Raw genomic sequence first — 25,160 nt, forward strand, 5'->3', positions numbered from 1 at the left:
GCTGTACGTATCTAAAAATGAAAACTGAATGTGGATTTACAGTAAATGAAGATTTCAGACATCATGTTATGTATGGTTACTAAAAAGAGCATTCTCCAACAGGTAACTCGAAGATTTACAAAAATTACATGAAAAATACTCTCTGTTCAAATATCTAAGCAATGGAAACTGGAAATACTTGGATAAGAAAGGAAATTAAATAGAAATAATTTTTAAAAAATTAAAAAAAAGAAGAAGAAGAAGAAGAAGAAGAAAGAAAACTTCCTCAACGACAAAACTGCTTGTTCACGCACAAGAATAGTCTTTAAAAAAGTACCAATTTGCCTTGCTGTTAGATGAGATAGAAAGCCAAAAAGGATCTTTGAAGTTATTCCTCTAAAAAAAATACTCTGAAGACTTTACAGCAATTCAGGGAAACATGCATACTTCAATTTCAGAAGCAAAGTAGCATTTCACAAACCCAAAAATGCTAACCAAAAGAATTCCTCCTCCTCCTACCAAAACAATACTTCAGCAAATATTTAGCATATACGGAAGGGATCAATGATAATACAAGTTTCAAATAGGATTTTATATTGTCTTAGTTTTAAAAAAGCAGGATGTAACAATTCAATTATTGTGCCAAGAAGTTTAAAATGAAAACAAAATCCAATCAAACTTTCATTTGTCATCAAAGAGATGTAACATAGTCTTTGAACACTGCAAGTTTTAGATAAATTGATGGAAACCAGATTATTTTGCTTGTTTATTTTTAAAAGAAAAGCCCCCCTTGTAAAATCACTGTCAGTCATTATTCAGTGAAATTACTGTCTTCATAGGCTGCAGGAACTTAAAAATTTAAACCAATCATACACATTTTTAAAACCTAATTTTACACCTCATTAAAATGGGTTCAGATTCTTCACTATGTCAGCACCACAAGGTAAAAACTATAAATGTCTGGAATAAAAAGATCACCAGCTGTAGTTTCCAGACTGATAATAATATTATTATTAATAAAAATAATCGTAATTTCTTGTTCCTTTAAATATGTATGTCCTCCCATATCTTACCGCCTTATCTCTGCATCACTAAATCCTTTAATATTTTCTCGAGGAATAGTTCGTGGTCTTCCACGTTTTTTTGGCCTTTTTCTTTCTGAGATGGAGTCACTATCAGATCCAGAGTATCTTCTACTCCTACTGCGTCTCCCTTCGCTGCCATTGAAGCTAATCTGGAATTCCAGAGCAAGCAAGCTATGTAAGTAACAAATATAAGCAAGTTTTACCTGCTCTGTCAAAAAAAAGTGTTCAGAAAAAGAAAAAAAACCCCAAACCCCAAAAGCAACAAACTACATCAAAAGCAACACAGAACTATAATTCAGTCAAAACCAAGAGATACCTGTTTTGCACAGTTTCTCATTCTTGGAAGCATGTATATTTCTTCAAGTTCTTTTTGTCTTTCCTCCTCTTCTATTCTTCGCCTCTGGACCTCTGGAATGATTTCTTCCCAATTTCTTGAATTTCTTTCTGGCTCCAACTCAATATCATCTTCATCCATATTGGAGAAGTTGGCCACCTTGTACATCAAAACATATACATTCTTATCAAGTCAATACATAACACAATTTAAAAAAAACTAATCAACTACTATTTAAGGAAAACAAGGTTACAGAGCCCATATTTTATGCATTTATACACATAACATTTACGTATTTTATCTATCTATATATATATGCTATTGTTTTATAAGATATATATTAGATTTATAAATTCAAAATGTTTCATAAAACATACTCTAATGAAAGTACTTTTAATCATTTAGGAAAGACAGACTCCTTTCAGCATGGGCTAAGAAGAGACACAACAAGAATCACACCACTCACACCTGTATGAATGTGGTTTTTAACTTCCTTCAAAATAGGGCTAACAACATTTAATGCCTGATTTAATGTGAAACTATAATAATATAAAATTAATCAAACATTCATACAGTATTGATATAAAAATATGTTGTGAATGAGTGATTAGCAGGAGAGCTATTTAATAATCTCCTGAACTAAACAAATATATCATGCTCTGCATTTTTATTTTCTTGCACACATAATACATTTAACTGATAACACTTAAAAATACATGACATTCCAAGTTTACTTTGGGGCTAAAAGCAACTTGGAGAAATGATCAGTTAAGAAACACAAAGAACACATTGCATTTAATGGTACTATAGCTGCTTAATAACAAAGACAGCAAATAAAACACAAACTTAAATTCTGAGCATTAACACATTCATAAATACATCTAATTTTATTATCAAAATACATAATATATTACTATTGTTTATACTGATTGTAAGATGTCACATAGAGGCAAAAAAACATTTTACTAGGAAGTGATACAGTTGACTTATTGAGGCATCTATTTCTGAAGAATCAAGAGATAGATACATAGAAGAGAAATAGTACTGTTTAAAAAGGAAAGTATAATTATGGCAGGAAGGAGGGAACAGAGCCATACCTTGAACTGCGAAAGCAACTCATCTCCTACAGTTAATGGACCTGGCTCATTTTCCCGAGTTTCAGCCCTCTTCAATATTTCATCTATATCCATTTCCTGAGGGTAAAAAAAAGAAGTTTCTCTTTACAACTAAATAATTCATACATATTTTGGGCTGTTTTATCTACCTAGTCCAGAAGCACTACTTACTTGAGGCTCCTGTTCTTCCCCTTCAGGTTCTTTAAAAAGTTCCTCAGCACCAAACTTTAAAATTGCTGACAACTCCTCCTTGTTAAAAGGTGTTGAGCTGAAATAAATGGTGTTTCAGGAAAAACATTTTAACTTACAAACTTGGAAAAGTTTTCCATAATCATGAGTCAATTAAGCATTCCTCTTACTGTTAAATATAAACTCTTCATATATTTGTGATATGCATTTATTATGCAAATAAAATCTACAAAGACTTGGCATCTTCTGTTTTGACTTTCATTTACAACTGAAATATTCTTAAAGTAAGTTGGCAGAGAAACAAACATAAAGGTACCTTGAAGGAGTAGAGCCTGTATGTAACACAGTTTTCCCTGTAGTGTCCATTCTCTGAATTACTAAATGATCTAAAACCATCTTTTTCTTGGCTCGTTCAAGAATATCTTCTTCTACCGATCCTTTTGTGACTAGTCGATAAATATTAACCTATGTGTATTTAAAAAATAAAAATTTTTAAAAGCAGAAATCTCAGTCTTCATTACATGATTTCTGAACTTTTTCAAGGGTTTCAAACATGAAATACTAACTTAATCACATTACCACAGTCTTTACAGAAATGTTTTATATGAAATCATCTTAGACTTTTCTTTATAAACTTCAGTGACTTGGCACAAGCTTTGCCAGAGGCAATAATGCCATATTTGTAATTGTTACTGTATGTCTTTAGTAAGAAGGAAAAAATCATCTTGAGAACTAGAATATTTAAGCATTGGGGACGCGGCTGATGTAGCAGTTATTCTGTAGAATGACATCATACCAATGAATGTAAGACAGACAAGTTGACAACTCTTCTCCCTCTCCCACCCAAATACCACAGCTGCCATATTATTTCTTCCTGTATGGAGACTTAGGAAAAAAGAAATTAACATTACTAACATTTCAGGAGATATGCAGAAAGTATTAGTTATTCTCAAAAATACATGAGGACTGAATGGTGCAGACTGAGGGTGGACAGCTAATGTACAGAACTATCTTTCAGGTCTGGAGCTTAAACTGAGTGTGTCTACCTGTTTCTTCTGTCCAATTCTATGTGCTCTAGCCTGTGCTTGCAGATCGTTCTGTGGATTCCAGTCAGAATCAAATATAACCACCGTATCAGCAGATGCCAAGTTGATACCTAATCCTCCAGCTCTGGTAGACAGTAAAAAGCAGAAGTCCTGAAATCATAAAGTAGGAAATAGTTTTATATACAGTACTAGTACTATTCCTAAAGGAGAAAACACACTTCATAATATACTTTATGCAGTATGTGGTGCTACCAGATCCATAATTGTTCTATGCTTAAAGCATCTTTAAATATAAAGCAAATGCTTATTACCAATTTCTTTCATAAAGTTACTGACTTCTCAAGTCGGTTTAAGGGAAGCAGTGTCCTAGATGATGATCACTGAGCAAGACATCCCAACAAAACCAGACTGGCCAAAAAAATACCAAATCCTATTGTCAAAGCCTTTAATGCTACAAAAACCCTCTCCCACCCTCTCTGCCCCAAGCCCTGAAAGACTAAAGAGTCATGTCAGAGCAGGGAAAGCACTTGAGCCTACACATAACTGATTAAGAGACAGAAGCAAAAATCTTCTCCCAAGTTCAATGCTGTTCAGCATATTCACGAACAATATGAAAATGCATAAGCAGCAAGGAGAAAAAACCCTGTAGGCAATATAAACTTATTGAGAAGGATGACCCTGTAGAAGGATATTGAGACATGCGAAAAACAAGATATGAAATCCAAACTAAAGTAAAGCAGGTTAAAAAACCCCAACCAAACCAAATTTTCAGTACAGTTACAGGAAACAGCAACCATTACAATAAGGAAAGAGTCCTGAGAATTGTGTTAAAGATTTTCAGGTACCCTGTAGCTCAGTAACACAAAAACTCTACAAAATCCACCCAAAAATATTACGAAATTTTAGGAAATAAAAAAATAAAACTCAGAGCATTCTTCTTCTTTTTGCTGCACAAATGCAGAGTTTGCCTCAATTTTTCAAATGCATAAATTCTTCTTCATCTTAAAAAAAGTACAGTGCTACTGCTAAGATTTCAGAAAATGTCAACACTGTCTAAGAAGGAAATTTGAAAGAGAGTTAGCTTTTGTATTTAACATGGAATTTGGTCCTTCTCCCTACACAAAGCAGAAGCAAGCTCAGCGGCAACTAAGAAATGCGGTCTTCAAATACAAATTAAACTAAACCAAAATCAATGACCAACCAACCTCCTCTCCCTCAAATCTGAGAGTGTAGGACAAAAGATTTAAAACAATCCAACGGTATGGAATGACATGCCAAATAGGAGTGCTAAATAAGGTACAAATATTCCAGTTCAGAATCTAAAGAATCATGACAGATGCCTACCTACTCACAGGTTGCTCACTAAGAATTGCTAGAAATCAATACTTTACTATTTCTTCCATGGCATGTAACAGGTGTCAACAAATGAAGACAACGGGAATGGTATTTGAAACAAGTAAAACATGATTGTTTGTGCAAGGATATATGAAGTTAGTTCTGCCCATTGCCAAAGGACTTTTGGATACTAACTGCTTAAGTTCACTACTTTTGTAAATATTACTAATTTCTACAGGGAAACAAAGCTGGGGTTAAAATTCTGCAGCATTTATAAAGCAATCAGCTACCACTTTCCTAATTTATGTGTTATCTACTTAACATCTTAAAAAAATATTACATAAACCTTATACTCTAGGCAGTAGCAATGAATTTCCAACCTTACTGATATATTCCTCACTTTTTTCTTCACTCCTTTTTTGTGCAATGTCTTTTGGTACTTGGGAAAAAACAAGACAGACCCCCAGGGAAAAAAAACTTTACCTCTGATCCTTCTGCATTAAAATGATCCAGTGCTTGTTTCCTCAATTCCCCTTTTATTGATCCATCAAGTCTCTAGAGAGATTGAGAACTACAGTTAAAAAGTAATTTTATACTGTACTCAACATCAGAGCAATTTCAATTGCCAGCTGCCAAACTATTACCTGAAGGGGAAAAAAAGTAAATAAACAGCTCACATAATTTTTAATTCATCTGTTTCACTTCAAAATAACATTCATCACAGAGCCAGTCCCGTCCTGGAAAAAGAAGACATTCTCCTCCTTTTTTTTTTTTTAATCAAAGGGGTAAAGGCTACATAATCACAAACAAAGCTCAAAGGGACTGCTGAGAGTCATCTTGTCTAAATTCCCTACTCAGGCAGGGACAGCTAAATCATGCTGCCCAAGGTCATGTTCAAGTAGCTTTTGTACCTCAACAAGAAACAGAAATTTCATAACCTCTGGAAAACCTGTTCCAGTGCTTTGACACCATCACAGTAAAGAAAAAAAAATTCATATTCAAGATCAAAGCTTCTTAGCTGCTATCACCAGCAAGTTTCTTACCTGAAATGGAAATTGACGATATTTCAGATATTCTGCAAGGATGTCCAGCATCCTTACCATCTGTGAGAAAATTAGGACTCTGTTGCCACGTTCTCGCAGACGAATCAGTAGCTTGTCAAGAAGGATCAGCTTCCCACTGCTACGTATTAAATGCTACAAAAACCAAGAAACACACATTACAAAATCAATTAATCTCAACACTAATACACACTGGGGTATGTTGGACATCCATCTGAGGTTTGCCTTTCTTTCTATTACTGTGGGCAGAAAAATAAAAGGCAATTTATGACATTCCTGAAGAATTTTACAATTTAAAATATCCATACAATAGTGTGTAATTAAATCTGGGCATATTTATTTACTCAATTCTCTGTCAATTATTCAATTCCAATTAAGAATCAAAACATACTCCAATGTAAAAACACAGGATGCACATTTAATGGAAAACCTGTTTTTCCTTAATATACTTCAATGAGAAGTAATGAACTGCCAAGAAATCATAAAATTCTGTGAAAACTAACGATGTAAAATCTCTTTTTTTTTTTTTTTTATTAAAAAGTGATACTACCTGTAAGGCCTCCTGTTTATTATAGAATTCATTATCATCTGGCGGTTTAATGAGGTAGCAATGGTTGCAACACTTCTTGAGTTCCATCATGATGTTCAAAAAGCCTGAGGTACTGCCTTTTGATCCTTTGCTAAGGGCTTTATAATTCCTGGTTAAAATCCACCTATGAAATAAAATGTACAATATTAGTAACTTCTAACTGTATGTGGAAGCAAGACAGATGTAGCTGTCAAAATACGAACAAGCTAAAGATTAAAAGCATCTCCCAGAAGAGTATATCAATATACCAAACAAAAGAAACTACACAGACAGACATTAGACCAATGCAATTCCTGAGCCCTTGCTTCACAGAATTTTATTGCTGTGAAACTCTATCAAAGCCCCAACTTCCATGCAGTATACAAATCACTGCAATTCAGTAAGTTGTACATAGGTATAATCACTGAAACAGCAGAATATACAAAGAGGTGGTACATACTTGTAGTATTGCTTCTGCAATGCACTCATTTCCATCCTCAGAATTTGCTCAACTTTAGCAGGTAAGGACTTTTCTACATCTTTTTTAACTCTTCTCAGCAGAAATGGTTCAAGTTCTTTGTGAAGACTTGCATAACCACACTCTCTCCCTTTACCATGCTCCTCTTCAAATTCTTCCCATGAAGAAAACCTTTAACATAAAGAAGTATAAGCGCAAAATAATGACACACTGTGAACACCCTGATGAAGCAAAATTCAGGAAGATAGGTAACACTGACACAGAACATATACCACAAAAACACATATACATTCAGATTTCTTCCCCACTCCCTTCTGTTTAATCGCATTTCTGAATTTTCACCTCCCAAGAAATCCCAGATACTGTGCCTGTAAATAGAAGAATGGAATTTTCCAAAAATGTCTACAGAATGAAAACTTCTGATCCACAATGGAAATGCAATGTTTTTCTGCAAGGACACTTGTCTTGATGGTTGCAGAAAAGTCCATTATTATATTTTATCAAGACAGCATAAAAAGCCAGCTCCATATCCAGAGGGTGTGCAAGAGAATAAGAACAGACTTAAAATATGTCTTGCAGCTTGTATGGTCTAGCTAATGTGTAGCTATTGTCGGTACTAATAGACTTGGAGAATGGAGTTTATGATCAAACAAATGAATAATGGCTACCCAACCTAAGTGGCTTTGCTTGTAATGTTCTGTATAATCCATAGCTCAATTTAAACAGAGCTATGGTGCTTGGGATTTAACAAGATGTCTAACAGGAACATGTGCTTTCACACACGACCTCTAGTTTACCTTAGGTTTAAACAAGTCAGTACACAATCAGGTCAATGCAATAAGTTTACTGTATTCAAAACACAAAGGAAAACCAGCTAGCTGATTGAATTACAGTATATTTGGCATCTTGACACAAATTTGTTTTCATCAATAGTATTAACATATGAAGAATTTCATTCTTCTTCCCCCAGAGCAAACCTATATGGTTTTTCTCTTAGGTGAAGATGAAGCCTTTTCCCCAGGTTCTGACCCACACATCAATCCATCATTTTAGCACACTGTTAAAATGGGAAAAGGTGACATCTGCTACCAGCATTACTTCCCTAAAGCAGCATCAAAAGATACTTTATGCAGGATATTTAAGCTATCTTTCAGTACAATTCCCTATTTCTACCGATTCTTACATCACTACACTACTTCACAATAAAAAACTTAACAAAAAAATCTTACTTTTCTGGCATGATGAAGTGGAGTAAAGACCAAAGCTCTTTGAGAGAGTTTTGCAGAGGTGTTCCAGTAATAAGAAGACGATGGTTAGACCTAAAGTCTATTAAAGTTTTGTACAGAAGAGAGTCATCATTTTTTAAACGATGAGCTTCATCAACTCCTATGAATGCCCAATTCAGACCACCAAGGAATGACTTGAAAAGGAAATGGAGAAGGGGAAAAACATTATTGAAATCAACAAATTACATTATTTTCCAAATAATATAAACAAGCTATCAACCCGGTCACTTCTTGGTTTATTTCAATAAAATAACAGCTATATGTTTTTAGTACTAATTATGGCTTTTACATTTTCAGGTTCAATGAAAAGCTGTGTAGTCATCCTAAGAAAACATAAATTCAATTTCTTATTTTAAAAAATGCCCAGAATTCTGACCCACATTTTTTTACATGGCAGGAAAAAAAAATCATTATTGACTTCTTCCCATACAAACAATGAAGTAAACAAAGTCAAGTGCTTCTTTAATAACTGTATCAATTTCCACATACTGTTAGCAGTATTAACAATAACTCTGTGTGCTATCACTTCAGAGACAGTATTAATACATGTGCACATACATATGCAGAATATCACAGAAAAATTATTTGGGATTTCCTAGTTTTGTATCAAATTTGGGATTAAGGTTCTGTTAGGTTCTGCTTCAGTTCCTTGATGGTGGTCTGCAAAGAAGCAGAGCAAGAAGCTGAGAGGAGATCATTACAGCAATGAGACTCTCAAGAAAACTGAAGAAAATTAAGTGTTACCCACCTCATAAAATGGGAAAAGGCTGAAAGCCTCACCACATGTATGTAAAATCCAGAATTGCTTAAAATAAGAAAAGACTCCCAAGAAACAAAAACCAAAACCCCAAACTACACACTGTTGCAGCACAACTATCAGACTCTCCATTAATTTAATGGGCCATAAATCAAATATATGCAAGTCTAAGCAGATTTATTCTATACTGGGGAAATTATTTTTGCCTCCCCAAAGAAGGGCAATTACCTTATCCTTTAGCAAAATTTCATATGTTGTTAAGAGTATGTTAAATTTCAATCGTTTGGTCTGTGGATGCATCCATTCATGAGTTCTTATCTACAAAAAGAAACAGGTAAACTATAAGCTCCAGTAAAAAGGTCTTGCTGACTGGAATCAACTGAAATACTGCAACAATGTAGATATTTACTAGCATAAAACAATATGATAATGGAACAGAAGGACAACACACATATATATAATATTAATATGTATATAACATATAAATATATATACATATGAATATATACACATTTTATACATGAATATGTACACACACATATGCACACTATATATATATATATACACACACACACATACACATTTATAACAGACAAGAACTTTTTACTTTAACAGGTAGGATTAATAACATTAACAAACCAACAACCTTTCAGGAAATAAAGTAAGACCATGACTGGCTTTCTTATATACTTATTTTCACTATATCCACCTAAATAATCACATGGGAGAAGATAACTGGTTTTCAGATGCAAAATTCTTAATTCTGTCCACTATTAAGTAGAAAGGAAACTTCTCACACACATTTACTGAGATCAAAATTCAAGTCTTCAATTCACATTTTAAAGACATACGGCTTCCGCAAATATTTCCTCAGTCCCAACCAAAAAATCTGAGATATGCAGATGATAAAAATATTAAGTATGTCTTGTTTACGAACAAGACTTTCCAATGACAAGGAGAAATACTCACCATATTTCTACTAGTTATATCTCCTAAGTAAACTACAGCATTCATCTGAGGAGCCCAGGTTTGAATCTCTCTTTGCCAAGATGTCAAGGTAGAAAGTGGCACAACCAACAAGAAAGGCCCATACAATTGATGTTCGTGAAACAGATAGTTCAGAAAAGAAATTGTTTGTATTGTTTTACCTAGACCCATTTCATCTGCAAGAATACAGCTGTTCCCTCTAAAAAAAAAAAGAAGAAAAAAAAAGGAAACAAAACTATTTAGGGGATGTGTGGAGATGGGGAAGGTTTGGATTAAAAGAAATCATTATCTTTTGAATATAAAATCCACTCATAACAGTTTTCAAGATTTTACTACTACACATTTTGAAGACATTTATTTACATTGTTTTTCAAGCCAAAGATTTCCAATTCCTCCTACCCCCCTGAATTAACAAAAAGGTTGCAAATAGTTCTCCTGAGTCTAATTTTTAAATTTTAACAGTAATATTGACATTCCATAAATGTTTGTTTGGCTTTTCTCATTTTACTGTTTTAAGTCTGTTGGTTATTTTAAAAATATTACTTATTCCATTGAAACTAAAAGCAAAGTAATGACACATCTTAGCTGCTTTTTGTTCAGAATGGCCATAAAATGATATTTTTGGTACTACTTAGAGCAAAACCAGTCCCTTCAGATCTCTGTTTTGAGCTTACAGTATGAAAGTTTCCAACTTCAAAAAAACCCCACCCAAGAGAAAAAACTATTTCAGTATGTTACAAATGCTTGCAATTTACAAACAAAATTGAGAGTCCTTACTTGCACCATGAGTGAGCAAGCCAATTCAACCCATTTAACTGATAATCTCTTAACTCTAAACTTTCGTGTCCTCCAATGTAAGACGGTTGTTTTTTTAGTGCAACAAATCGTGGCCTTTGTTTTAGAACCTGTGAAAAGCAAATTGATCATCGGTCAATGATTGAACTGTAACTGAAATTACCAAAAGATCTTCCTATAGAAAAAGTAACAGGAGGTATTTACTAGCTCATCAACTCTAGTTTTTATCTATCAATGTAAGCCAGACCATATAAAACCACCAAGTAATTAGCAAATTGAAACTAGTTTGATTGCCAACCTAAATGTCACAACATGAATGACATTAACTCACTCAAAGTTTTCTTTTAAAATAAACTACAATACTGAACAAATCCATTTCTGAATGCTAGTAAAAATGCAGGGGACTGGCATCTACAAAACCTATTCTCAGTAGTGCTATTGTCCATACATCCTACTATACATCATTACTGGTATTCTGAAAAAACCTCATAATGTCTATTTGATATGTAGATTTAAAAAAAAAATCACATTTTTACTATTGCAACTGACGTGGTAGCTTGAACTTGGCCAGGAGCCAAGCTGCCACCCAACTGCTTACTCACTTACCACCCTAGAGGGACAAGAGAGAGAGATGAAGAGGTAAAAAGTGAGAAAAAAATTGTGGGTCAAAATAAGGAGTCTACTGGGTGAAGGAAAAATACCCACCCAATCAAAACAAAAAACACACAGAAAAAAAATCCCACAAGGGACAGAATGAGCCATACATCAATTCACCAGCAGACTGATGACAAACAAATCTCCAGGCAACAGGCAGCCCCTGCTCAGCCCACCTAATTTATTGAGTAAGACATTAAACGGAACCAAGCACCTCTTTGGTCAGCAGGTAGTTCAGTTGTTACTAGTGTGCTCCCTCCTAACCTACTCATGGTGGGGAATGACTACATAGGACACAGAGAAGGCACTGTGCAAGCACTGTTCAGTAACAGCCAATATGTGTTACCAAAACCATTTAGGTCACAAAAATAAACCACAGACTGCAGAGGCTGCTATGAAGAAAATTAACCCTATCCTAGTCAGACCCAGTACAACTGATTATAAATCCATTGCAAGTTACCTACTCACCTTGCAATCTTTAAAGGGAGTGGTCTTGGATTGATTTCTGCTGAAGTATTCATCAATGCGTGCCTGAAACTTTTTGGCAATGAGAGCTCCATCTTCCCAGCTACATTCAGAATAAGGCAGACCCTGCCACTTACAATAGTAGTCTGGATAACCAGCAGCTGATTTCTGATTTGAATGAGCTGCAAAATGCATCAGAATTCTGATCAGCATTTTACTTCTGTACTGTAGGAAAACATTCATTTTACATAATAATACAACATAAGCTAGACCCATACAGACAGCCTGACAGCTCTTCTCTTTACCTGAAGTTTTGTTTTGGATTAAAATTTTGTGGTATCAATATTTTACATTTCTTAACTATAAATACAAGAGCATTGAGAACATACAGAATCTCTGACGTTGATTTCTGTCCACAAGTTTGTAACATACCAATTATTCTTTCCACTATCTGGTATTGTTTATGTAGATCATCTGTAAGCTCCTGCTGGCAGTTGTAATATTCCACATCTTCTGGAGAAGCGTTTTTCAGCCTGGAGCAGGAATTAATTCACAACACTTATTACACCATATACTTCTAAAACTAAGAAAATTCAGCAACTCTACAGCTCTGAATGTAATCATCCCATGAATCTTCCCTGGAAAGTTTTTTTGAAGGAACAACTTAAAAATCCCTACTAAAAAATGGCTGTGTCTGGCCTAAGTGCCTCACCATTAATGACTGAAAATACTTATCGCTGAAAATTAGTATTCTCCATTAGTTGCTTGACTAGTACAACTGATAGCTGTAGTAGCTATGTCTCCAGATAAGCAGTACACTTTACAGGTTATTTTCATGGAACAGCACTCAGGGTGGCTCACTCTGTAAGAATCCATCTAATGATTAGTTGCTAAAAATCCCACCAACATTCATTGATTATATTAAACATACTAATAAAACTGGACACCAAAGAGATGACTTTAAAATGCATGTATTTCTTCATGGTTTTTATTCTCAAGCTTCAACCTCAGGTTTCAGCAAAGAAAACTGAATTCTGCAAAGTCACCTGAAATGGCTAATGCACCAAGAAAACATTGATCCTTAAGCAATTCTTGAAGAACACCAATCAAAGTATAATGGAAAAATTACAAAAAGCTACAATTTACTATTCATTTTTAAATACTACCCACCTTGTTCAAACTCCATACAGACACATACACACCATACAGACACATACACAAACACACACACACCAGATTCAGAGAATTATGTTACTGGAACATATTAAAGGGGCTTTGGCTTTCAAAGTTGTCATCTTCCCAAAAAGACAAAAACCTGTTACCTTCTCAAAACCAGGTAACAGGTCTCAGAAACACAACAGAATACCTACAGTGTTTCAAAATAATTTAAAAATATATTAATTGATTAAAAAAATATATTCACCATCGTTTTGTTTCCTGATCCTTTTTCTTGTAATTGTCCAGTTTCTTCATTCCTTTAACATTTTGTTGCTTCAGTGTTTCCTCAGTTTCCCAAGTGTTGTGGATGTGCGACCAACCTTTCCATTTAATAAGATACTGTACTTCTGCCGGCTCCTTTGATTTTTCAAACCCAGCATTTGGGTCACCGTCGGCCTCAACTGCATATATTGTGGTTGCAGCACCTGTGGCTGAGAAAGAAACCACATCATATGCCTTGAGTAAGTGTGCATTGTCATAAGTTAACCAGTTAAAAATGTAGCAAAGTAATTGGTGGTAATTTTAGATGAGCATATACTTGACCAGTGTCTACTGCACTCATGTCATTACTATTATTTGAAAGATTATGATGTACATACATTAAGATATGCACAAGTAGTCAAGAGAATAAAAGAGCAACCAAAACGTCTACACCTACCCTGCAATACCTTATCTTTCCTCATGAAAATTTTATTTGTATTCCTGGTTTTTAAAGCAGTCAATAGGGAATGCTCCACACTAATAACGCTTGTCATCTTCTGTTACACTAGTCTTATCTCTGAGCATAAAAAAGACATCTGATGTTATGTCTGATCAGCCTCAAGACATAAAAAACTACAAACAGGGACACTATAAATCTCCTTCTTCCTAAACAAGTTTGTTGTTTGTCCGGCCTCCATTATCTTACAAGGTAAAAATTATAAAGTACAGATTAAGCACAGACTGTGTTGTAGCTGCAGCACATTAGCAGCAGGTAACGGGCTCATTTTGGTGAGGACAGGGTACAGAATCACAGAATATTCTGAGCTGGGAGGGACCCACAAGGATCATGGAGTCCAACTCTTCAGCTGGTATAGGGATCAAACTCAAAACCCTGGCATTATTACCATCCACCTCTAACCAAGTGAGCTAATCTCAGCAGTGTTGAAAAGGAAATGAGACCAGCAAGCTGCTGGGGCAGATAAACTCTGCCCAGAGAGGCAATGCCAAAAAAGTAGCAATATCATCTGTGCTGGAAGAATGAAAGAAGCTTTGTTCTTAAGACTTTGACTACAGCAGTAACACCATATACTGGAAGAGGATATGGGACAGCATGGAAGAGGGAATTTGAGAGAAGAGTACTAATTCTGACAAGGGTCAATCATTTAAGACAGTACGTATAACCAATGGAGAAAGGTAGCCCTGCAGTGTAAGGGCTCAGCATTTGGGTGGGGCTTTTTCATGTGTTTGTTTAGATATTTAAGAGTAGTATGGGAGAACTGGTTACTTGGGACAAAGAGCAGGCTGAGATACACGACAACTGCTTTGCCTCAGTCTTCACTAGGCAAGGGACTAAGCCACACCAGAGAAAGCAAAGGCAGGGAGGGAATGAGAGAAGGAGGAATCACCCACTCCAGGAAAATATCAGGTTTGAGAAGTTTCAAGTGCATGGGACCAGATAAGATACATCTACAGGGAACTGGCAGATGAAATAGCTAAGCCACAACCATAACCTTTGAGATCATGGGGCAGGGAAGTTCACACTAACTGGAAAATGAAAAATATAAACTTCATTTTCAAAAAAGAGAAAAAAGAAAGACCCCAGGCTCTGGGGTCTCCCCACTGTAACAAGGATGTGGGCTTTCTTGAGTACATCCTGAGGAGGCCACCAACAAGGTAAAGTGGGCTGGAACAGCTATGGTATGAAAACAGGCTGACAGTTGAGGCTGTTACGACAGGAGAAGAGAAGCCTCTGGGGAGACTTTGCAGCACCTTCTAGTACCTAAAGGAGGCTATAAGAAGGCTGGAGAGGGACTTTAGACAAGGGCACATAGTAGTAGGACAAGAGGTAATGACTTTAAACGGAAGGAGACTTAGATTAGGTATTAGGAAGAATTCTTTGCTAAGAGGGGGGTGAGGCACCATAACTAGTTGCCTGGCTACACCCAGAGAAGCTGTTGATTCACCATGCCAGGAAGTAAGTATTCAAGACCAGGTTGGATGTGTCTTTGACCAAACTGGTGTAGTGAAATGTATACCTGCCAATGGCAGAGGAGTTAGAATTAGCTGATCTTTAAGGTCCCTTCCAACCAAACCCATTCTATGAGTCTAAGATTTTAACCTGCAGACTCAAATACAAGGCAGAATTCTAGATACCATTGCAATTTTAGATGTATTTTTGGTAGCCATTCCACACATTGTTCTGTATTTGTACAGCAGTACCTGAAATCATTATTTCAGTGGTTCAGCCTTACCAACACTGTCTTTCTATGTTCAAACTACTAGTCAGCTCTCCCATGTAGTCTACTTTCTCCACATACATAATAATTTGTACTGATCAAGACCACTGAACTGTACAGTGTCATAATAACATGGCATGCATTCATGCAATATAGAGTTATCTTCCACCTAATTTTTATATTCTACTCAGGTATGCAATTTTTCTGTATTCTACAATACTTAGAAAGGAATAGAAGCATTCTTACGAATATAAAAGGTGCAACAGTATGACTTCTTTGTAACTTTAAAACAATTGCTTTTTAACCTATAGATGAGAATATGCGTTGAAGTTGCACCATGATCTTAACAAGGACTTTAAAAACACTTAAAAAAATATACCTCCTTTACGGCCAACTCGACTATCCATAAATTTCTCTATAGTTTCAAATTCATCTTCTTCAGGTTGTGGAACGTCTTCTCCACAAACTTCTAGCAAATCATCAGAATCTGTCTTGGTTTCTTCAGCTTCCTTGTAACTAATGTTGACTGTCGCCTGACGACGAGATCCCCTCTTATCATAATCATCATCCTCCTCCTCCTCATCATCATCCTCTGAAGAATCAAGTTGCCTCTTTTTTGGTCCTGCATTCTTTTTCCCACTTTTGGGCTTAATTCTTCACAATTAGACAATAAGACAATAATGTATGACACAACAATGATGTTTCAATGGAGGCAACAATTAATTTTCTGCATTGTTTTCTGAATACAAGTATTTAATGAATGCGCAATTACTCTCATTTAAAGCAGACAGGAAAAGATAGTCACTAGAAAGCATTAATATATTATCATATTATGTATATTAAAAAAAAACCTTTTTTTTTCCTCAGTAAGTACTACCATTTTCAGTCTCATGCATAGTAGTAGTAAATACTCAATTGCTTTTTAGAAATAGTTTAAAATAGAGCATTCAAATGCCCAACTTCTTACCTGGTTGGAGGTTTACGGCTTTTGACCTTGTTTTTTGGCTCATAGTCAGATTCACTCTCCTCACAGCTGCTTTTCTCCCTGTCTTCCTCCGATTCAGAATCTGAACCTGTTCCCGACATTGACCCTGATCCTGACATTTGCCAGTCTTCACTGTACATGATGAAAGACAAAACAGTAATTTCATATTGTTGCATTTTTTAGAACAGTTATTCATCCATGAGGGATCTGCTGCTATTTCAAGACTCTTCACAGAAATAAAAATCTTGTAACAGTTATTTCAGTTGATGAGATAGAAATTTGTCCTCAGTGAATACTAGGTAAGTTAAAAAATGTCCAATGGCATCAAAGCGATTTAAAATCTAAAATAACAACAAAAATCTGGATTTCTTTATAAATTTCAACATGAAGAAATGAGTTAACGTGACATTAAGAAAACAAGTCTACCTGGTAAGATACATATTCATCAGAAGTTAGACATTTTCAAATCATAAAGTTCTATCATACTGTATTGCGGAGGGTCTCATATTGTCTAATGCCTATGGTCCCTGTGGCCCATGTGAAGAATTAGCAATTTTGGCACGAGAAATGAAAAATAACAGAGGCAGATTTGAGAAATGCAGAAAAACCTGAAAACCTGAACTGAAAACAACTGGTGAGTGGCACTGGCTCCCAAAAGCTTCCACTAAACTCTCAAATCAGTGCTTCACAGACAGGCAAGGTACTATGAGTAAGACACTTGTTACTGAGTGTCCTAGGTTACAATATAAAGATGCATTCTATTCCCATCCTCAAGAGCTGCTGAAACCAGGAGGGGCATTGTTTTTTCCTCATCTCCTGTTAATGGGCCCAACAATGCCTTGCCACATGACTCAGAGACAACTCCCTCCAGGAGCCATTTCTATTTATTGGGTAATCAAGAACCCACTGCATGACTCAGAATAGTATCAGCCCATTGTGAGATGCTCCACCCAGGGGGGAGGAGCTAAGCATCGCCACCTGGATATAATCTGGGCTTTGGGACAGAACCGGCAGCCCTTACCTGTTTCCAGAAGACAAGAGCTTCCAGATCTTTTTCACAGGATCACCACTTCAATAAGACCATTTTATCTAGACTCCTACCACCACCCTAACTAGCAGGGTGTCAGGTTGTATTCTGACTCTGTCAGTGGTTTTCTTCTTTTGTACTATTGCATGTAATTTGTTTTTTGTTGTGTCTGTTTAAGTTGGATTGTTCAGTTTCCCCCTTTCTTGTAATGGTTCTGCCCTGGTTATCTCCTCCCTCCCTTGTGCTGCCAGTTATCCCAACTCCTCCCCAGTTGCCATGGCAACCAATGTATCCTATCTCAAATCCCCCCCCAGTGTCCTGTCTGTCACTCAGCACTCCCACCTTTCTCTCTAGACACTTCCAGCTAGAGCTGGAGTAATTGGCTCAGAGACCGGGGCCCCACTCTCAAGTTATCCCCACTGGTGCTTTCCCTAAGTCAATCTTTTGTATCTCACTCTCCTCTGAAACTCTATTCACCCGAGGACCAACTCCTCCCCTGTCTCCTTCCCCCCTTATAAGCTATTGTAACCTCTCTGAAACTGTCTTTGGCTGTTGGTTCCCCTGGGGCCCAATAAACCTGCATTCATCACAGCTGGAGTCCACTCTCTTCTTCTGCTGATTGTAGCCACTATCATAGCACAGGGCGATTGCCTTAGGTGCTGTCCTGGATCACTGAAATCAGGATAGTGCCCCAATACTGCTAGCAGTGCTGGATTGCTAGCCAGGACATCCAAGAAGGACAATCCTTCTTCAGCTGGCCGCTTCAGGTTTTATTCCCTTTTCCTAATAAACTGTATGTCTGACTTGGAGTCTCTCACTGGTTTTGCTTTCAACCCAGAACTCTGAGTAGCAGGATTCCCTGGTTTCTGCTTAACTGAAATATTTTACTTTGTGACAGGAAAGATGATGTACAGTATCCTGATTCAAACTCTGACTTTATACAGGAAAATTCAATCTTAATACCTTAAATAACAACTTAATACAGTTAAGTAGTTATTAAACTGCAACAAAGTATTTTAGAAATAAAAGCACTGATGAATGTTTTCAAACACATTGCGGACTCTTTTGCTGAGAAACTAGTGTGACAGAGATACTCATTTGACTCTTCATTTTATAATTACAAAATTAGAAATGAAAGATCAAGACAAATTAAGAAGAGAACTTAAGCATTTCAAGAGTGAGGAAATCAAACATAAGCATCTGTCTCTATGATAAAAAAATGTGTGCTATTACTTAGGAAAATATCTTACTCTTTATGTGTTTTTTTCTTGGTTTCACTGGATGAGTCATCTCCTGAATCTTCACTACTTGAGGAGTCCTGCAGAGGAAGGAAATAAACCAAAGCCAAAGGAAATAAACCAAAGACAACTCATTTTTACAAAAAATAATTACATAAAAAATCTTCTAACAAGTAGAATTTGAAAAGATGTATCAGTTTCCACTGTCAAATTTGAGTTTCCACTGTCACATTTTACCCTCTTCATGCCTTCCAATTTAGCTGTTTGGATACTGGTATTGTTTTTGTACTTATCCATCTATGAATACACTATGCCAATACTGCTCTGGAGAACACCACATAAAACCCCCATCTTCAAAAACCAACACTCTGCCCGCATAAGAACAGTCATGGTGTAAGCTGCTCCACATTACTCAAGATGACGTCTCTATAAAAATCCTAATGAAATCTCCTACCCTCAAGAGCTTTTTCACTTTTCATATCTGTTCACATTGAAACACCAGTACAAGAAAATTTTGAGAATAGCATATCCCTTCTTTCTTTACAATAAAAGTAAAAACAAGAACCCCCTTAAAGCTAAGTTTTGTTAAGGCCAGTCTCATTGTCTGAGACTTAGTTTAGAATAACTTTTATCCTGAAAAGCATCTTTGTGGAAGAGAGTGTTTAACAGGTGTAAATTAAAATTTTAATGATAGATGATTAAGTTTCCTCTTTAAAAGATGAGCTCCTAAATCAGACAAAAACAGAAATTCAACCAAATGAGTGTGACTACAGTACAAAGTCTTTGTAATACAGGACAAAAAGACAGCTTTAGAAATCGATTACATTTCATAGTTCCGATTAGTGTTCTTAAAAGATATTCCTACTGCAAAAAGTCAGCCTACGATTTAGGTTTTGAAATACCTAGAATACAGGCCTCATACTTAAAATACAAGAATTCTTCTGTAGTAACTATTACAAGACTTGTAAAAAATAGTTTTCTACTTCATATGGAATTTCTGAAAACTATAGCAGACATCTTTTCCAAAAACACACTGAAAAAATAACTTAGCATTTTTATTTATCTTTACAATAAACTCAAGAAGCCAGAAATACAGTGTAAGTCAGTACCACGTGGCTTGAAAATTTTGTCTGGACAACACAGAATAGCTACCTAAAAAAAGCACAGAATAGCACTGCTATAATTTTGGGACAACTCACTTGGAAACAAGTGACCAGAGGTATCTTTACTTTTCTGCATAAAAATGTCAGTTATTTGAACATTAATTTTATAGACTAACCCCAGGCTTCTATGCTCACTCTGAGAATATAAATTCGCTCAATGTAATTTTATTGTAATGTGTACATTTTAAAAATTACATTAATCACCTCTTCTGAAACACTGTCTGATGAGGCTGCCTTCTGTTGTTCCTGCTTCTTGAGTACTCCTGATCTTTGCACGGCAAGTATACTTGGACTAGACTTCCAAAACTAAACAGGAATAGACACGCAAGAGTCAGTTAAACATACTGAAAATCTCCAGTTTACCACATACTTACTCTTCCTAAGTAGCATCCTAATTTTATCAATTAAAACATTTCACTACAAAATAATTCACTACAAAACACTAACATTAACTAACAATATCAGACAGCTTTTTAAAGTCGTAAGATTTCTACAAAACAGAATGTTACATGCTAGTCACTAGGATAATTACTGAAACATGTTTAACCATAGTTGTGTAGGTAATTGTTAAAGCAAAACTTCATAAAGTACATTTTTAAATTCACACAGATAAATTCTTTCAGATTGCTCAACTGCCATGATTTTGTTTCATACAGTAATAGTTAAACATATGGGAAAAAATTTAACAGAGAATTCTTAACAGTCTTCACTTCTTGGTGTGACTCATCCATAACTACCTTCATAAATATGGTATACCACTCCATAAACATGGGAGAGTGCATGTAATTCTGGCCCACTGGATTGAAGAGATTTCTCAACACCACTTTTTTCCTGCTCTTAGCAGACTTATTGATAAAGAAAGCTAACCATATGTAAGCTTGAAATTTTTACACAATTTATTTATACATACAATGAAACCAAGCATTTGAGAAACAATGTAAAAACAGAATTCAGGAACAACAGTATATGTTATCTTTCTCTTTCATAAGTTCCAGTAAATTAGGACATGCTTCTGTATGATGAAATTTAGGTAGCCTTTTAACTGAAAATACTTACAAATGTGAGAATTTTAAAAGCACAAATTTAAACACTTATATGAGAAACCTGCCCAATGTTTAAGGCAGCAAAGTACATGCTTTCACTAACCCAATCAAGTTAAAATCTAATTAAGAACATTTCATTACCTCTTTGTTTTTTAATGAGCACTGCTTTTAAAAATAATTTTAAAATATTTTTTACTATTTCCTTGCCACTTTTTTAGTATTTCCTTTGCCATTTTCTTGACAAAGAATTCATTTATGTACCTTGTTTACCTCAGATCCATCAACTTTTGGTGGTTTAGATTGAATTTGTTTCTTCTCTCTAGATGTGTCAGACTCTGATTCTGACTGAGTGCCTGAGTCTGAACCAGAGTCAGAGTCACTGCTGCCTGACTGGCTGCTGCTTCCGTCACTACTGCTTCCAGAGCTTGAACCAGATCCAGAAGCTGATGCTGACCCAGAATCATCATCTGATCGGCTGCAAAGACAAGTTAGTAGGATATTACACAAGTGCCAAAGTAACTGGATTAAAAGACAAAATAAGTCACCTTAGCTTTACCTATAACTCAACTGCTTAGTCAGACCAGACAAATGGGTAACACACAAATGGAGGCAGTCGACTACATAAGCTGAGTTGAATAAAGCTAAAAATAAACAGGGAATAAGAATTTAAAGTGTAATTAGATACCTTATGTGAAGCCAAAATAAAGATAAAGCAAAACTATTCAAATTAATACAAGCAGTGTCATACAGGGAAATTAAAAGTGGTAGAAATGCTTTGTAGCCATACAAACGAGCTTCACTCCCTTCAAAATCCCTGCTTTAGTGCCATCAAATGCCATACTAGCTAATGGTTTAGTCTACTTCACAAAAGACTATCCAATATTGTTTTCAATCTTCATAAAGCTGTGGTAGTCCTTAAAACAAAACAAAAAGCTACACTGACTCTGGTCTTCTGTTAAAAGAGCAGCACAAACTTTTCCCACACAGGCAACTCTGAATTTGTCAGAGGTGGTATGACTTGTGCCAAAGCACTTTCCTTGGCATACACCTGAACTGTCTAAATTACTTCATCTGTATATTCATCTTAACCACATTTAACATAATTAGAACACACATTAATTCAAGATACTTCTTTTATAATTTTAGCATTTGTTTTTCAGAGTAGACGAGTTTGAAACTTTAGTAAAATTCCTTACTAGATTAATACTATATTTCAAAGACATCATGAGAAAGAAACACCGCATAGAAAAATAATTTCAAATTATGTACAGACTGACACAAATGCTTAAAAACCAGAGTAAACATGAAGTTGGAACTGAAAATGTTAAAGCCAAAACTGTATCAAAGCCCAGCTGGTCTCTGCCAGCACAATTCATCTGGCTGACAATCAGCTGGAGGTGAGGTGGGAGAGAGGGAAGATTGATCATTTGCCCCAGAATATACTTAACTGACTATTTTAGAACTGCAGAACAAAGCAAAATCACTCCTCTGCTTTTGCCGCCACCAACAAAACTGTGCCAGAAAAGAAGAAACAAAGCTATTCATTAACAGATCCCTGCAGAGTGCACCTCCATCAGCCATCTGCAACCAGCAACCAGGAAAATAAAGAGGGGCAAAGCGAACACAGTGAAGCGTCTTTGCTCTGAAGGGCAAGATGTGGAGAAACATGTTGCTACTGGGTTCCTTGCACTTGCCAAGAGGAAAGCTGGGAAACAAGAAGGCTGCTCCAAAATTTCCAATTTCTTTCATTGAAGTCTTACTTCAGGCATGGTGCTGTAACACTAACTCCACTTGCCCAAAAAGCAGGTTACAGAATATGATGCTACAATATATGACTGGAGGTTAGATGACACCAGAAATTGGTGACACTCCATGACTGTCTTCTTAAGAGAAGAAAAACTATTGTAATAGAGTTTTTGCACACAAGTATTGCCTTACCTTAAATCCTAGGTGAATTGCACCTTTATAAAACAACCATATTGCTCAGCAAAGCAAAGTGCCATAAATACATGCCAGAGAGACTACAGAAGACATTCACTAACTGTAAATGAAGATATATAGAAGAAAACTCAGTATGGAGAGACATAAGTAAATACCTGACAAAGTTCTTGTCATAAAAAGCCAACAAAAATATGTAAATCCTACAGAACCTTGAAGGAGGGGAAAGGAATCAAATACCTTCATGCAGGACAAGGCTTGTTCAAAGAGGACATTAATAACATGGATTACCAAATCAAAAACTTATGCAAAACACTAAGCCATATCGATTGTAATTAAGTTAGCTTTCCATATAGCAGTAAAATTGTTCACACATTCTAATACAGTGCTAACCATAGGTTTAACTGCATATAGAGACAGAGGCAACCAAAACAAAGTGCCTGTTTTCTAAGGTAGCATGGGGAAACTAACACTGGAATAATACATCTTCGTTAACTTGCTAACACTGTAAGAAACATCTAAACCAGATACAGAAGAGAACGGTGGAGAGATAAAAGAAAATATGAAAAAAAATTTAGTTTACTCAGATAAGTAAGGAAGAATTACACTGATTAGATAGAATCACAGAATCATCAAGACTGGAAAAGACTTTCAAGAACATCCAGTGAACCCAGCACTATCACTGTAACTCCTAAACCACATCATCACCCAGCACCAGACCAAATGCCTCTTGGACATCTCCAGGGATAAACAATTGATGGGAAATTTTAAGTTGTTTTATGTTCTTCCCAGAAATTAAGTTCAAAACCAAAGGGGACTGAAATAGGGAAAATAAAACTGTAGTGGGTAATGCTATTTGCTGTAGAGTTCGATGCAAAAAAAAAAAAAAGCTAATGCCAGATTTTATTATTTACTAAGAGATCAGCTAACTATCATCTAAGGTCTCTGTTAAACAATACCAACATGTCAACATGTGGATTTTGATGTAGATCATACAGTATTCAAAGAAAAGAACATGGGCTCCTTATCTTGCCAGCTAGCTCTCATCGAAGCTCTGAGTCTGGTAATGAATTTCCATTAGGCTTATAAGAAGGACCAGCAAAGTAAGAGCTATTCCATAATCCTTGTTTCTCAAAATAAATTTGCCTGATTTGGAGAAGAGCAGCCTAATAGAACTCACATCACAACACATAGTAACACCTCACAAAGAGTAAAAATCTTAATTCAACTACATTACTAATAAATGCAAGACTACAAAACAAATCTGCACACAGAAGTAAAAGAAATGCAGAGAGAAATTACAAGAAAATTACAAGAAATTACAAGAAGAAAAAAACAAATAATACAGTTCACCACAACTGGTTTAGAGCTTCCCTAACGATACCATGCATGAAGGACAATGCAGGATCCCTACCAGAGATTAACATATGGTACACAGAACAGAAAAAAATAGTCAAATGAAATTCAAACACTATAGCACCCATAATAACTTACTAGGCTTTCTTATCCCACAGCGTCAAATCAGAACAAGGAAAGGGCAAAAGACAAACTGAGTAGCCTGAAATAATTTTACAACCAGGGTAACAGCAACAACTTGCTGAAATATTTATCAAAGCTTAGTAATCCATGACAGTTTACATACATGCATAAAACATTTGAAATTAACTCACAAAAAGCACTACAGAACACAAGGCTACTCTATGTTGGGAAGAGCCTACTTCAACTATAATCATCCAAATTAACGCAGTTGCGTGAAACTTGTGTGAACTACAAGTTCTGCCTGTGCACCACATAGTCCCAGATATCTTCACAGAACTACAGTGTATATTAAGAAAATTACATAAGAATAATGAATAGGTTTTTATTTCTACGGTTGACTTGCCTGTTGACTTACCACAGAACAAGTAACTGACAGGCTCTCTTGAGGGCTACCAAAGCAATGTTTCTTTTATCATGTACTTTCATGCACTCTTTCA

General features: G+C 35.7%; 1 protein-coding gene across 1 annotated transcript in view; it reads right to left on the bottom strand.

The window, feature by feature from the left end:
• Positions 1 to 25,160, bottom strand: part of LOC102041882 (chromodomain-helicase-DNA-binding protein 1) — a 55,826-nt gene that overhangs the window by 14,616 nt on the left and 16,050 nt on the right. Inside the window, exons 3-24 of the mRNA XM_031065382.1 lie at positions 21,508 to 21,721; positions 20,408 to 20,509; positions 19,053 to 19,120; positions 16,758 to 16,907; positions 16,170 to 16,444; positions 13,558 to 13,783; positions 12,567 to 12,667; positions 12,138 to 12,316; positions 10,998 to 11,125; positions 10,203 to 10,419; positions 9,462 to 9,551; positions 8,420 to 8,610; positions 7,173 to 7,361; positions 6,695 to 6,857; positions 6,127 to 6,279; positions 5,567 to 5,638; positions 3,749 to 3,898; positions 3,019 to 3,167; positions 2,685 to 2,781; positions 2,496 to 2,591; positions 1,381 to 1,557; positions 1,053 to 1,213 (exon numbers count right to left, since the gene is read on the bottom strand). Coding sequence (XP_030921242.1) covers positions 1,053 to 1,213; positions 1,381 to 1,557; positions 2,496 to 2,591; positions 2,685 to 2,781; positions 3,019 to 3,167; positions 3,749 to 3,898; positions 5,567 to 5,638; positions 6,127 to 6,279; positions 6,695 to 6,857; positions 7,173 to 7,361; positions 8,420 to 8,610; positions 9,462 to 9,551; positions 10,203 to 10,419; positions 10,998 to 11,125; positions 12,138 to 12,316; positions 12,567 to 12,667; positions 13,558 to 13,783; positions 16,170 to 16,444; positions 16,758 to 16,907; positions 19,053 to 19,120; positions 20,408 to 20,509; positions 21,508 to 21,721 — 3,348 coding nt within the window. The remainder of the gene's footprint in view (positions 1 to 1,052; positions 1,214 to 1,380; positions 1,558 to 2,495; positions 2,592 to 2,684; positions 2,782 to 3,018; positions 3,168 to 3,748; positions 3,899 to 5,566; positions 5,639 to 6,126; positions 6,280 to 6,694; positions 6,858 to 7,172; positions 7,362 to 8,419; positions 8,611 to 9,461; positions 9,552 to 10,202; positions 10,420 to 10,997; positions 11,126 to 12,137; positions 12,317 to 12,566; positions 12,668 to 13,557; positions 13,784 to 16,169; positions 16,445 to 16,757; positions 16,908 to 19,052; positions 19,121 to 20,407; positions 20,510 to 21,507; positions 21,722 to 25,160) is intronic.

The sequence above is a fragment of the Geospiza fortis genome, unplaced genomic scaffold (assembly GCF_000277835.1).
Source record: "Geospiza fortis unplaced genomic scaffold, GeoFor_1.0 scaffold786, whole genome shotgun sequence".
NCBI classification, from domain to species: Eukaryota; Metazoa; Chordata; class Aves; order Passeriformes; family Thraupidae; genus Geospiza; species Geospiza fortis.